Source organism: Anopheles coustani, chromosome 3, assembly GCF_943734705.1.
Source record: "Anopheles coustani chromosome 3, idAnoCousDA_361_x.2, whole genome shotgun sequence".
Classification (NCBI taxonomy): domain Eukaryota; kingdom Metazoa; phylum Arthropoda; class Insecta; order Diptera; family Culicidae; genus Anopheles; species Anopheles coustani.
This window is the reverse complement of record NC_071288.1, coordinates 95,279,008-95,294,149: the sequence shown is the minus strand read 5'-3', so window position 1 is coordinate 95,294,149 and position 15,142 is coordinate 95,279,008. Positions and strand designations below refer to the sequence as shown.

At 44.6% G+C, this 15,142-nt stretch overlaps 5 protein-coding genes across 5 annotated transcripts; all 5 read right to left on the bottom strand.

Moving 5' to 3' along the window:
* Nucleotides 1–5,755: 5,755 nt before the first annotated feature.
* On the bottom strand, nt 5,756–6,711 carry LOC131258825 (chymotrypsin-1-like). Its single transcript, XM_058260209.1, has 4 exons — nt 6,648–6,711; nt 6,178–6,578; nt 5,963–6,112; nt 5,756–5,893 (listed from the first exon to the last, which is right to left on the bottom strand). The coding sequence occupies exons 1-4, from the start codon at nt 6,709–6,711 to the stop codon at nt 5,756–5,758; spliced, it is 753 nt and encodes a 250-aa protein (XP_058116192.1).
* Nucleotides 6,712–7,181: 470 nt separating this feature from the next.
* On the bottom strand, nt 7,182–8,034 carry LOC131271447 (chymotrypsin-2-like). The gene is made up of 2 exons (XM_058272880.1): nt 7,980–8,034; nt 7,182–7,906 (listed from the first exon to the last, which is right to left on the bottom strand). The coding sequence occupies exons 1-2, from the start codon at nt 8,032–8,034 to the stop codon at nt 7,182–7,184; spliced, it is 780 nt and encodes a 259-aa protein (XP_058128863.1).
* Nucleotides 8,035–9,271: 1,237 nt separating this feature from the next.
* LOC131271719 (chymotrypsin-2-like) lies at nt 9,272–10,130 on the bottom strand. The gene is made up of 2 exons (XM_058273232.1): nt 9,636–10,130; nt 9,272–9,571 (listed from the first exon to the last, which is right to left on the bottom strand). Exons 1-2 carry the CDS (start codon nt 10,128–10,130, stop codon nt 9,272–9,274), a joined length of 795 nt encoding a protein of 264 aa, XP_058129215.1.
* Nucleotides 10,131–11,025: 895 nt separating this feature from the next.
* LOC131270140 (chymotrypsin-2-like) lies at nt 11,026–11,918 on the bottom strand. Its single transcript, XM_058272398.1, has 3 exons — nt 11,861–11,918; nt 11,372–11,794; nt 11,026–11,264 (listed from the first exon to the last, which is right to left on the bottom strand). The coding sequence occupies exons 1-3, from the start codon at nt 11,916–11,918 to the stop codon at nt 11,026–11,028; spliced, it is 720 nt and encodes a 239-aa protein (XP_058128381.1).
* A 1,371-nt stretch (nt 11,919–13,289) lies between these two features.
* LOC131270124 (chymotrypsin-1-like) lies at nt 13,290–14,177 on the bottom strand. The gene is made up of 3 exons (XM_058272397.1): nt 14,120–14,177; nt 13,647–14,053; nt 13,290–13,580 (listed from the first exon to the last, which is right to left on the bottom strand). Exons 1-3 carry the CDS (start codon nt 14,175–14,177, stop codon nt 13,290–13,292), a joined length of 756 nt encoding a protein of 251 aa, XP_058128380.1.
* Between the last annotated feature and the right edge of the window lie 965 nt (nt 14,178–15,142).

The following is a 15,142-nucleotide window of genomic DNA, read 5'->3' as shown; positions in this document are numbered from 1 at the left end:
TCTCTGTCATGATGCTATCCACATTAAATCGGAAACTGATCTCCTTTCTTCCTTCCGGTGCTTTAACTAAAGGCAACGTTATCGTTGCAAAGCGTAGTTCCATCCCGATGCTGTCATCCATAACGCTGTTACAGATGACCGGCAAGCGAGGTGGGCAGAAAGTGCCTGCGGAATAATTTATGTTGCCGCAGTGGAATTTTTCATTTCTCCACGCCCCAGCAGTGGGTATTTCCACCTCCGATTTGTCACTCCTGACAAGAGATGTGATGTGTTTCACGTGAAACATTCGGTCCATGTTCATTTGTCAACACGCCATATTCCTACTGAAAACATTGGAATGGGATTTCGACCTGTACTATGGTGAGGAAAATTCAACTTCCCTTCGGTATGAAATTGAAATAAACATCTTTGTAATGCTGGTGCGAATCACCCCGGAGGAGGAAGGTAAGCTCTCCTTCATAACCACCGTAAAATACTCCAACTAACGAGCTTTAACCATTACGCAAAGGGGCAGATGAATCTAACCCCTCAATTTTAACCGAACAATCAGCCGGCTCAAATTCTCAAAGACCGGAGGGCAGGAAAAACAAAAGTGCTCCCAACGGAAGCCGCCACTACAACAGCTGCTGTCTTGATTAAACCTGAAAATTCATCCCCGTCAAGCGTCTACACGAAATGCCAATTTGCAAACTCATTTTCACTCTTTTGCTTTTTCCCATCCGTGTTGTTTTTGTTTGCCTTCGTACACGGGGGGCCCTCCCGTTTTCGACTTTCACCTGTGCTGTCCGGAGGGGAGGACGAAGACAAACTGAAAATGATAGGCTGAATTAAATTTAAATAAATTACCTTCTTGCGGTACGGTTTTTTTTCTGTCCGCCATTCATGCCCTCGTGGCAAGTAGGCTTATCATTCTAGCTGTCCTGATGGAGGTGCGCGTACTGTTCACGTGAATTTTCATCGAACTCTACCCACGCCACGACTCAGTTTTGCGACCAACCAGGTTTTGGAATCGACGTAAGAGATATTTGTTTACCTTGCCTTGTAGAAACGACACCCACAACCGATTGAACCACCTGCTAGCACATAATGAATGATGGATTGTGGTGTTTGCCACGTTTCAAAGGCGGCTATACAAAGGCATCACTTATTATTGTAAACGGATATTTGTTTTCAGCACTTCGTCCCATCGTACCATGGTGAATCTGTAGGATCTAATTATGAGAAAAACTCACGAACGGGTTGTGGTTCGATCGGTCATAGGCAGTTTCACTTTTATTTCATCTGAAGTTTCTGCCATCTCCATGCGAAAAAATCTGTTCCACTTGAGCACTAACGTACAACTTCAAACTTGATACAAATAAATCAAAATCAAATTCCATTTCCATGGCAACATAACAGCTGAAAAGTTGCGCTGATCCCACGTCACGTTCCGATTGAATTATAAAAGCGTATACATGCGCTTCTCGGAAGGAACGTTCGGTGAAGCATCTACCCAATTTGGCGGCCTGTTTTTAATGTTGTGGAAAATTTGCTTCTTTTGTCCGTTTTTTTTTTTTTTGCTTTCGAATCCAATTCAGTTTCGCTAGGCTTCAAGGGGAGAGTGTTTTTCTATACATTTAAGGTAGCTGCTTTTGTTGCACACCCGGAAGTCGCCCGGTCAGTCCCTTTTTCCTCTGATAACGTTTAGCTCGATTAGCTTTTGTCTGCTTTCAAGGTAATAACAAATAAAAGAACCTTTTTTAACATGGCCCAAAGAGTGGCCATTTTTTTTTTTCGACCAACCGTGAAGGCACATTTGTAAGTGGAAAATTTTTTGACGCAGAAGAAATCGCCAGCCCGCAAAACCCGTTTTACCCCATTCATCGTGTTGCGAAGCAGCGCTTACCTTGCGTTTCCATTGGCAACGAATCCGAATGTTTCACCAGCGTTAAACTCTCCTCGAGCAAGAAGGTCCACAACGACAGTTCCACTCGTAAGTTAACGTTAAATCGATGTAACCTATTTCTTTATTTCAACACTCTTCACGCCGCACGCAACCAACACTACTATTCACTTTAACTGTAGAGAGAGGAAAACAGCAACGGCGTACAACAGATGCATCTTACCGGACGATTATCACACGGGCGTTAAATATCATCATCATCACCATTACTATGAATATTTTATAATCCCAGCGTATCGTAACCAGCACGTTTCGTGCGGTGCAGACATACAGGAACACACTCTTTCACACGCAAGCACCAACGAGAAACACACAACAACACACCAGCGCAATTTCGGTATCGACCCTCGCAAACCTTGTGGGTGGGTTTTTCCGACGTTTAACAGTAACACCTACGAAAAAAAAGAACCGTAACAAAATGAAATTGATAAAACGAACTGACGGAAACCATGGACGGGGCATAGTTTCCGGTTTCTATCACCCACGATGATTCTGCAATTCCTTGAAGTGGGTTTTATTTCCAGCAGCTCAATAGAGATATATGATCACTTGTTGAATTCGATTTATAACTGGCTAACACGAAGGAACTTGCCCAAGTCCTTTAAAATAAACGAAACAATTGGAAGAGATCTTTAACGTGGTAACAATTATCAATCATTGCATTTTAACTGTCGCACGGTGCGTTATCTTGTCATTAAATTCCAGTGTCATCAACTACGTAGCGTGTATCTGTACATCAGAAATCTGTTTGATAAGAATAATTGATTTCCGATAAAACACTCTGTTGGCACCAGGTAACTCTAACTGCTCTTTAAGCAGTTTCGGGGTAGATGATTGGTAGTGTTTTATTATTCATTTCAAACATCGCACGAAGAATGTCAATTTTTCAACACACCTCCGAAACATCACCTTTCCACATTTTTTTGTGCTTCATCCGGCCCACCGGGAGGGGTGGTTGGGGAAATTTTCATCCTTTCCACTCGCCATCAATTGTTGTACACACTTTCTAAAACCAGGCCAGGCTTCTCGGAAGCGGTTCAGCCGTTCCAAAACACTGGCCCCAGCATTTCCAAACAATTCATCTCAAACACACCGGCGCCTACAGCACCACCACCACCACCACCCACACTGGCAGGGAAAGCGAAGTGGAATGAATTTTTCATTTCCATCTGGGACCGCTTTTGCTGCAGCGTTTTGCAGGCCCCCCCTCCGGAACTCCCCGGATGGCTTTTGCTCGTGGAGGCTTCCGATAAAAGCGCACTGAAATTGTTTCACCGTTTGTCGGCACACACACACACACACATACACCGGGAACATACACACACGTACGGCACGTCGTTTCGGGCACGCCCGGAGGGCAACATTGTCCAGCCCTCGGGGAGACCGGAAGTACGGCGCGGTATTCCACCTGAGTAAGCGTTTGCTTTTGCCAAGCTCCGTTTGTGACTTCATACAACGGTAAAACGCACGCTTCAGGGCCAGTGCAACCGATGCAACCGATCCCTTACTCGGGGTTTCGGTGGTTTGCTTATCGATTGCAGATAAAACGAGCCCGCGCCCTCAGGCGGAGCAAGAACGTGGGATGAGCTTTCCCACCGCTACCAGCCCGAATTCCATGCGACCGCCTCCAATGGATTCGTACCGCCGACACCGAACACGCCGCGCTCCGGTCGAGGTTGGAATGATACTGACAGGCGATCTGAAAAGGCGCCTACGATTTCGTGCCACGTGAAAAGCGTGGTATCTCACGCCGATTCCACTCACTCTCATGCTTTAGTTTTATCGCAAGTTCCCTTCTCTCGGTTTTCCAACAAGGACGATTACGTTCTCTCCAAGTGGAAACACTTTGGGGTTTTCCGAGAGTTCCTCCGAAAATGTACGTACAGTTGAAAAAAACATCCCAGCTGACATTCGTCGACTTCCCAAGAAGAGTTGGTGTGAGAACCAAAAAGCAGCTGATTCTGAGAAATTCAGTGGTTTCTGAGTTCCTTGAAACTCACGTAGAAACCAAACCGGCCGCTTGTTGACAAAATGGCGCTACTGTCGCCTCAAAGGATGCAATATCTGGTAGCAACAAACAAGTATTTCCACAGGTTTGTTGCATTTTAGTTTGAGATTTTTTTCTTCTTTAGTTTATGGAGTATATTTTAATAAATTTTATATTTTGCTTTGGATTCTTTCATTATTAGTTTCAAAATTTAAAAAACCATTTATTCTTTACAAAAAATTCATACATTTTTTCAAAATTTCCTTACCCTTGACAAACAGAAAATAACGAATGCAACGAAAAGAGAAACGAATCGCGATAATACAGCACGCAGGGCAGCGAAGGGCAGAGAGGGAATATTCTCATATTGCAAAAGTTGAACCAGTGTTTCGCCACGGCCAAGAAGCTCATCTTAACTCTAAACCGAACTGGGAAAACTGATTAAGCAACTCTGAAGTGCGGACCATGTAAAATCGCTCGCTGCCGGGGGAACCCGCCTGTCCAACCGGTGAAGTCAACGTTCCCGACACCCGGGAGACGCAGTCAAGAAGGAAACTTTTTCCGCTTTTGCAATTGACTGCCTGTCGAGCTGGTTGCCCTTCATCCCTGAGGGGGGCTTAGTTTTCTTTTTCTTTCCCTCCTGCTTGGCACACGGATTCACATCAAAACCATGACGTACGCGTCCATGCATCGAACTACCACCAATCCATCGCTATGCTAAACTGGCTGTTCTTGCCTTGCTGCTGCATCATCTTGTTGGAGTTTTAGTGAATAGGGTTCACAGCAAGACAAAACACAGGTTTATTAAAAAATCTTTCGAAAATATCAGTCTCAATACCTGTGTCTTACACTTTGGTGGTAAAAACAACCCCAAAGTCTTAACTGCACGTTGCCAAAATAGTACCACATACGTTCGCTATCATCTGCAACAGACGAAGACCAATCTTTCACGAATCAATTGCTCGCCAACACTATACGAACGATCCAATTCGCTCGATGGATTGAACTGTGTGTAAAAGGGATCGTTTTGTTTCGTAATTTGTACCGCTTCGTTATACTTCTCCTCGGCGGTAGTGTCGTGCATGCGATGCGACCAGGGATGAAAAGCGTGAAGGAAAATGGACGGCAGCAATCGCAATTGGACATCAATGTCGTCGTCGTCGCTGTCGCCGATGTCGTTTGTCGGTGGGCCAATTTCACTTTTCCCCTTCCAACAGCATCGGCGCAGCTCGCGTAACGTTCGCTTATAATGCCACCGCTCATCCGGCACTACTTACCGAAGAAATTGGATTCTGGTTTTATTTCCCCACCTTACACCGGGCAGGCGCTTGTACCCGCCATGGTGGACGATGTTGTTCGCGAAAGCAAGCGATGGAAATCGATTAAAGCGGAAGCGACGGCATCGGTTGAATGTCGCCCAAATTAGATCAGCTAATTCTTGGCGACTTTAATTTGGTCCAGTCTAATACCGGTGCAGTTGGGGGGGTGAACGAGTTGAGCGGTAAACTGGAAGATAAACATCTAAAAATGCGATGGGTAGTTCCAGGAAATAGGAGCTTATAATTTGATTTGGCGGTGCACGAAATTAAACAACATTCTCTGTCTATCGATGCTACTATACTGTTTCCATCTCACAAAGATGTACCGATCATTCGAAAGTAATCGTAGAAGCCACCCATTTGGGAAGGAAAACCCCCGTACTTATTATTATCAAAGATATGTTATCGTGTAGATAAAACTTATCACAAACATCACAATTATCTTAGATTTAATTTGAATGCATGCTTTATTCACCGGAAAGAAGCACTCGAGCCTTATCAAACCGTTTAGATGAAGTTAAGAATCCAGCTGCGCACGGAGGAGATACGCGTGAACACATCCGGACGACCAACCGCACAGGGAATGCCCCAGGATACCACCCCGATGGCGTAGTTGTCTAACACAAGCGCGCCACCTTCATCACCCTGAAATGTGCATGCAAACGGCTTTGTTAGTGAATGTTTCGATAACGCCAAAACTCACTGTTCACGTACATCGCAGATACCCTGACCCTCGCGCGTCAGCGTGCACAGCGAAGATGGTCCAACGCGCCACCCTTCGGCTCCCAGGAAGTTGGCACAGTCCTCGTTGCTGAGGGTGTTGACGTTGAGGAACTGAAGAGCGTTGGTATTGCTACCTCCAGCCTACAATTGGTAAAATCCTCGAATGACAAGGGTTCAAACTTTGAGGAGGGAGCTTGGTAAGTCACCTGGGAAGCGCCCCATCCGAAGACACGAGCTCGGACAGCAGTTCCGATCACTTCCGCTGAAAGCGCCAGAGGTTGGATCGACTGCGTCAGAATCAAAGGCAGAGCCGTCTGGAACAGGGCCACGTTGTTCTCGAGCGTGTTGACGTTATAGTTCGGGTGGGTGATGATTTGAATACCCCAGTAGGGTACGGCAACAGTGTTCAGGAAACGGGAACCAGCCACAGCCATCGTGGCCGTTGCCAACCGTCCCGATAGACATTGGGCCGACGTAAGAACGAACCGGTTGCTGAGCAAGGTACCTCCACACTGATGTATGTTGATGGAATTGCGCAGCGAAACCATCCACGGGGCGTCACCGGCCACTGCATCGATGCCACCGACGACACGCCTATCCGGACCAGCTGTTGCGGCGGAAAGACCTAATTAGATCCAGCGTCTTTTCCTCCTTCTCAGGAATGTGTTATAGCTACCGATAGCTGCCGCAACCACCAGAATGGCGCTCAACATCAACACGAACTGCTGCAAACGAGCCATGATGGGAATCGACCAGAATTGACTGACTACTGTGATGGGCTTCCGTTTGGCGGACACATTTTATGGGCTCGCACCGTGATTATCAGCCGCAGACCCCCACCGATTCCAGAGATTAGATTTGGTGACGTGCGTTAATGGCAAGTCACTCAAACTCAAAGAAAATTCCATCTACAGCTGATATCCCTTATCGGAGGGGGTCTGGGGTACGATGTGTAGGAGCAAGATATCGTACGATTGACGGAAACCTAGACACCGAAGTGTGACATCAAAAACTGGTTTATTTTGAAAGGTGGATCAGTTTGAAGGCTCCCTGACCGTTCCTAGCTTGAGCAACAAAAATGGAGTAGCTCACATTACGTTCGGATGATCGAAAAGGAAACGGGAATCTCCGGTCTAGTTTTTTCCAAAATCGAATGTTTATTTTATGATGCACCTTTTTCTTTTAGGACGTGGAATGTCTTCGAGCGGCCTCAGTACACTCCAGTCATTGCGGAAATCCAAGCACGGAACGATGCAACGCGCACATAGACGTCCGGATAGCCGGCCGCACAAGGAATGCCCCACGAAACCAAACCAACGAGCTCACCATCGTTCACCAGCGGACCTCCGGAGTCTCCCATGCAGGTGCCCTGTGTCTGCCGGCTATAAGTACACAGACTGGAATCGACCACGACTCGGTTCTGCAGGCGCTCGAACCGCACCTTGCACTCTTCGTTGCTGATCGTACGCAAAGCGACGTACTGCATCACGTCCTTCTGGTTCGACACGGCTGTAAGTGAGGACAGACCCCAACCAGAAGCGAGAACCGCGCGTCCCTCCGGAGTGAAGGTGCGTGCCATCCTCACCGGGAATACCACCGAGTTGAACGACATCGCCGTACGGGTGCGCACTATGGCGACATCGTTCTCCTGTGTCCATTCGTTAAAGTTCGGATGCACAATGATCTCCCGGACGTCGTAGCTGTGGCCTCCGATAGACTTCGAAAGCGCTCCAACTACGGCCACCATCTCGGCGGGCTTACGCCCGAGGCCACAGTGTGCAGCCGTGAGGATCCAGCGATCACCAATTATGGCGCCTCCGCAAAAGTGAAAATCTGCCAAAGTGCGCAGCGACACTTGGTACGGAAATTGACCCATTACCGCATTGAGACCACCGATGATGCGTCCATTCCATGGAGACGCACCTAGGGATTCATCTGAGGGTTACAAAAGTTGGAAACCGTTAGCGATAACCTTTCACAACTTTTCAGCAAACAACGGGACCCGTACCAGCACTGGCCAGTGCGGCCAAACAAAGCACCACCAGAGCGGAATAACGGTTCATCTTGGCACACAATTCACTTTCTACTTGGTGCGGGTATCTACTATGTCCGTTGCGATCGTTCGTACTATTTTATAGTAGGCTCTATTTCATGTTTTTCTTTTTGCTATATCACCTGCCAAAATTCGACACTCAACGGTCGCAAAACTGACAGCCTACAAACCGCGATCTGATTGCGATACGATAACGGTGGCAAACGGTAAGCTCTCGCTGGATCTTGTCACCTCACTGTCAGTTGATTATGATTGAGCGCTGCGCCGTCTGGCTGTAGAACCGTATCTCTATGCTCCATTGCGTTTTCGGCTACTTCTACTTAGGGCATAGCATTGCACTTTTATGAAACAACCTGCTTCACACCACGTTCGTGGTAAGAAAAAGGTGAGAGAGTATAGCGAACTGCATTTCAGGTTTTAGAGAATAACCGAGGGCCACAGGCCAGTGAAGATAATTTTACACATAATTTTATAACACCTCAAGCTTTGTGGGGCACCAACATAATTAGGTTCGGTTTTTTTATCCAAACATGGAAGAAGAACCATGCCTATAAAATGTGCTCAACTTTTTCTGTACGCTGGCGAACATTTGCTCGACTTCTCTGAAGTAATAAGCTTCAACACCGAGCGTGACCCGAAGGAAAGAATGAAACAATGGCCATTAGAGCGAGAGAGAATGCTGACCCACTGAAAGCTCCCGTAAGCTTCAGCTGCTCGAATAATGTGTTTCGTTTAGAGTTGTGTAATTTCAATTCAAATCCATGAATCTAAATGGCTCTTTGTATTGGTTTCGAAATACATGTATCTTTTTTGGGAGATTCATGAATCCTAAAGATTCATGAATGTTTAAGAAAACCAGAAAAGGGAATCCCAAAAAATGGATAGAGAGTTGTCGTTTTCTTGGTCGCACGCCAATACATGAATCGTGAAAGATCCATGATAGATTCATGCAGATTCATTAAGGTTTCGACAGGAAATTCATCAATCTTTCAAGATTCGAATCCCAAAAGATTCATGCATCAATCTGAATGAATCTTAGGTGAGAGATTCATATGAACGAATCTCACCAAAAGATTCATAAGGCACAACACTAGTTTCGGACGCTGTAAAAAGCTCACGTTCAGCACCTCGGTAGGATATGGCTCTTTTCGTTGATCCGATTCATTTTCATGTTGGTTGTAATTTTTCGATCTTTTAATTTGTGTGATGAAACTTATCGATTAAGGATTTATTTTACTAGAGCATGTTTAGATGAGAGTGTGGGCCAGAATCCAGCCACGGTGGGACGAAACGCGTGCATACACATCGGGATAACCTTCGCCGCAAGGGATGCCCCAGGAAACGATTCCGTGCAGTTCGGCACCGTGCACCAGCGGACTTCCCGCATCTCCGAGACAGGTGCCCTGTCCGACCGGGCTGCTGCTGCACAGAGTCGAATCGTAGATACGAGCGTCGTACGGTGCGGTGAAGCGAGCCCGACACTCCAGCGGAGAGATGATGTTGACCGCGATGTACTGCAGGTTATCCGGGAACTGAGGGTTTGAGAACTGCAAGAAAAAATTTTTGTTTGGTGAGAGTTCAAAATTGGTTAACGAGAGTGATTGTACCAACCTCAGTGCGTCCCCAGCCCGAAACGAGAGCTCCGTATGCCACATTAACGTTGTACGATCCGAGCTGCACGCCCTGCACGGCGTCACTCAGAACCATCGGGGAAGCAACACGGACGACCGCCACGTCGTTGGCAAGCGTCTCCGACGCAAAGTTGGGATGAATGATGATGCGTCGTAGGCCGAGGTTGAATCCACCCTGGCTCAAGCGGTAGGCACCGACAACTGCGAAGGTATCGCCCGGAGTACGGCCAAGCACGCACGACGCTGCCGTCACGATCCACTGCCGGTTGAGGACGGCTCCACCGCAGATGTGCATGTCGGTGACCGTGCGGAGCGACGCCTGGTAAGGGAAATCACCGTCCCTCGCATACTGCCCACCGACGATACGACCCCTCCATTGCTGATACTTAGGATCTTCCGCAAAGTTTGCACTGACGGCCACCGTCAGGAAGCCGAGAATCAACACAGTGGCGGCGGTACTGGCGCTACGGAACATCTTGTCACTTCGTTACACTTTCTATGGAAATTGTCCTCCACCGTGCGACGATCACACGATTTTATACACCTACATGTGGCTAATAAAACGAAAAAGAAGGGCGCTTATCATCCAGAAACAAGCAGCAGCCATCGCAGCTGCGCCTTTGGTTTGGATTAGGATTGCCGATAAAATTCGCCACAACCCCCACCACACCCTGAAACGAGACTATTACAGCACATTGATAACAGAAGGAGTAACATTCCACCTATCAACGTGGAGAAGTGTAATCAGTCTCATGGGCGCTATCATCAAAACGAATGCAATCCTACCACGCACCTGATGCAGGTGTTTATTACAGGTCAATCAATGCAATTAGCTAACTTAATCGACTAAAGCTTCCCTCGGCGCTTATCATGCAAGACTGAATGATAGAGTTGCAAACCGACAAAATAGAAATATGTCTATCCGACTAATTCCTACCCGTCATGCTCGTTATCATGGCTATCGCCAAATATAACCCTAAAATAGAAAGCTATAAGGTAAGTGCCTTGCTATGTCGCTTTGATAATTGAAATATAATCGTTTGTGTTCCCAGAGATTATTGTCGATCAAACCCCGTCTGCGCGTGATGTATATTTTTGGATCGAGCCTGGTTTCAATCGTAGCCATGAAGCTTCGACGCTACATTGATTGTAAACTTGTGTCCATGAGAAAAAAAGGATATGGAAATTTCGAAGTTGGGCATCCACATTCCTGTTTTGCTGATTATGATCTTCATATTTAGAAAACTAAGTAATAAATACAAAATACTTCGCTTATTTACGTTTTAAATTGCAATGTTTATTCACTTCTTCAATTTCTCATTTTCCAAAAATCATACAACGCTATTATCATTTTCCTGTAATCCAGAATACTAAACAGCATTCGCAAGTATCCAGGTGACATAGGAAGCAACCCGAGTGAAAACGTCAGGACGTGGGAATCCACAGGGTAACGCAACCCATGAGGCTACCCCATGTAGTCCTCCGTTGTGCACCAGTGGGCCACCTGAATCTCCTTGACAAGCTCCTTGACCTTCCGGATTGGTGGTGCATATGGTACTGGTGAATACTGTTAAAGTTTGTGTGACATCGGACCAGGCATCGTAGCATTCTTCAAAAGAGATAATCTCCGTGTTGAGGAATTGCAGATGATTTGGAGTGGGTCCCTCAAACTAAAATGTATAGAAAATGTTATCAGTCCTTCACTTCTAGATTTACCTTCATTTATCTTTACCTCAAGGTCGCCCCACCCAGAAACAACAGCCGGACCACTTTCAGCATAATGAGCTGCGATTGGCATCGGTTGCACTGCCGCGTTATAAGTGATGTAAGGGCTCACTTTCAATAGATTGATATCATGCTCATAAGTATCGTTATTGTAATTTGGATGGTTGGTGATCCGAACCACTTCGTGTGTAACACCTCCATTGTTTAAGAAAATGGAACCAACCACTACAAATTTGCTCCTTGTTGCGTCCACGTCACAGTGAGCCGCCGACAAGATATAACAGTTGTTGATGATCGTGCCGCCACAGAAATGACCCATGTTAGCATCCCTTAAAGACGCTTGATACGGAAACTGGTTCGGTGCCGCATCTTGACCTCCAACGATGCGTCCAGGATAGTTATCGGGAACCTTAACTAGAAAGTGTAGATGAAGAGTGCGTTAAAAACCCCCAAATAGAAGACTTCTATGAGACTACCTACTCCACCCGAGAGCCGAAGTGGCCAAGCCGATGGCGATCAGAATGCTCAGACGAAACATTTTCTTGAACCGGCCTTCGATTGAATGATTGTCTTGCTGCTAGAGATTCCTTTTATATGCTCTTTTCTTTTGGCAACATTTAATTGAAAAGCTCGGACACATTTTCTACACGTAGAGCCTATTGTCAATAAGGCGTATTTCCAGGAAATTGCACTCAATCACCTAATTTTTACACAAAAGAACCGGTGATGGATCAAATCAATTTAGGTTATCTTAATGTTTTATGACAGTGGCACCAATGATGTACGACACTTCTTTTGCCGTGATTTGGACATTTTCCGCGAAATGATGGCTGAGGTCAACATTTGTAAATAAAAGGAATAATGTAGCTTAGCGCAAACAGTATTAATAATAATAATTTAATATAAATAAATTCTTGTTATTACTATTCGAACATGATTGTTAAACCTCATTTGGCTCATAGTTTTATCAACAGTAATTTATATTTAATTAATAATCTAAATTTCAACCCTTAAAGGGTAAAGGGCTCATATAATTCAAACACATATAATAATGTGTTACTTCAATCATTTTCGGTAACATTTCTTCATTACATTTTTTTAAACCAGCCAAAGGCAAAGCTCCTATTTTTTATTTTTTTTTTATCGAGTTTTTATTTGTTTATGGGGCAACAACTTCTTAGAACCCTTGTCAACCAGTCACCCTTGTTTAGTAGTACTTAGTTTCACAGTCTCGTTCATTGTAGAACAAACCCAACTTTTCTTGGTTTTCCCAGCACTCAACTAAGGCAGTTGTTTATAAAAATCCTACATGCAGTTAGCTAACGTAATCTACTAAACCCTCCCTGGTCGTATGTCAGATAGAAAATAGGAGTTGAATTGCTTGTGCAAATAAAAAAATGAGAAGCAGGTGACAAATTTACATATGTGACATTTGTATTCAAATGTATTTAAAATGTATAAAATTTAATCCTACACATTGCTGTCACCAAAAGTGTCAGTATGATTTGTAAATATGATATATAATAAATAATATATAATAAAATTCTTTCTGCATAAAGCGCATAAATTGGCATTGGCTAAATCAAAAATAGTTTAGGTGTTTCCGTTTAACAACTGTTCGATACGTCAAAAGATGAAGTGGAGGCTTAATATCTGTTACCCCTATCGCGGCGTATTCAGACTTCCTTGCCACTACACAATCAGACTTCCTTGCCACATACATAATTCGATCCAGTATTTCATAAAGCAAGTAGAGTTTATATTTGAAGCTTTAAACAGGGTGTCGAAATATTTTTATATTGCATCATTTATTTTAGATTATGTTCAATCGCTCATATTCGTAAAATCAGATATAATCGCTCATATTCGTAAAATCAGATATAACGCGAATGTGTTACACTCGAGTTGCTTAAACCGCATTAGCAAGAATCCAGCTGACAAAATAGGCCACCCGAGCATAAACATTGGGACGAGGATCGCCACATGGTCTTGGCCCCCATGAAACTACCCCATGTAATCCTCCGTTATATACCAGTGGGCCACCTGAATCTCCAGAACAAGCTCCTTCACCTTCTGGATTGAGAGTACATATGTTTGATTCCAATACTGGAAAATTCCCTGATGTATTTTCAGTACACTCTTCATTTGAAATTATCGGTGTGGGTAAGAATTGCAGATGATTTGGAGAGGGGCCATCCGTCTAAAAAACATGTAGTAAATTAGATATTTGTCACTTAAACAAATAATTATTTTCATCTGTCATTACCTCAGTACTTCCCCAGCCAGAAAGAACGGCCTCACCACTCTCTGCATAATGTGCTGCAATCGGCATCGGTTGCACCGCCGCGTTGTATATAATGTATGGACTCACTTTCACCAAATTAATATCGTTTTCGAAAGTATCCACAACGTAATCTGGATGGTTGATGACCCGAACCACATCGTGTGTAGCGCCTCCATTGTCTAGGAAAATTGATCCCACCACTACAAATTTGGTGTTTGTTGCCTCCGGGTCACAGTGAGCCGCCGACAAAATGTAACAGTTGTTGATGATCGTTCCGCCACAGAAATGATCCATGGAAGCACGCCTTAAAGACGCTTGGTACGGAAACTGGTTCGGTGCCGCATCTTGACCGCCTACGATGCGTCCAGGATAATTATCGGGAACCTTAACTATGAAGTGTAGATAAAGAGTGTGTTAAAAACTCACAAATAGACGACTTCTATGAGACTACTTACTCCACCCGAGAGCCGAAGTGGCCAAGCCGATGGCGATCAGAATGCTTAGACGAAACATTTCCTTGAACCGACTTAAAGTTGAATGACTTTCTTGCTGCTAGAGACTCCTTTTATATGGTCTTGTGTCTAGACGACATTGTATTTGAAAAAGATCGGACACAGTTTTTACACTTAGAACCTGTTGGCAATAGGCAACGATTAGGTGATGGATTGCGAATTTCCAGGAAATTGCAATCCATCACCTAATTTTGCACAACTCGCGTGCACTAAAGAATTGGTGCTAGAATCAAATCAATCTAGGTTATCTCGATGCTATATGATACTGGTGTCCAACATTTCTTTCGCCGTGATTTGAACTTTTTCCTTGAAATGACCACTGAGGTTAACATTACTAGATAAAAGGAATAATGTAGCTCTGCCTCGGCATACAGGTTTGTTCACAATAATTTATATTTTAATAAGAATCTCAATTTCAACCCTTTGCGCTCATACAATTGTACAAACCATGTACAACATAAATGTGTAGAAACTATCCTGAAAATAGAATAAAAAGTCTGTTGACTCGAAGGTATCGATGAAGTTTTTATTGGAACATTTGAATAGTTTAAGCCGTAACATACGTTTGGACTTAAATGTAGGGAATCAGTTCATGGCGTGTTACCAACTGCAGGACTGACTAAAAAAAAAAGTTAAGAATACATTTTAATACAGTCATTTTTGATAACATTTCTTTATAATTTTTTTTAACCTGGTAAAGGCTAAGATAACGGGGTGCCCATGGCGCAGCGGTAGCGCGAGGAAACACCACGCCACAGGTGTGGGATCGAATCTCTGGCACCCCCCGGTATTACGAACGGCTGACCACCGACCGTCTTTCGATCACAAAAACTCTCTTCGGAGAGAGGCCTTATTCCACTAGGGGATGTCGTGCCAAATACAAAAAAAAGGCTAAGATTCCAAAGAACTTATTTTATTTACTTTGTTATAAAAGGCTAAGATTCCAAAGAACTTATTATTAGTCGA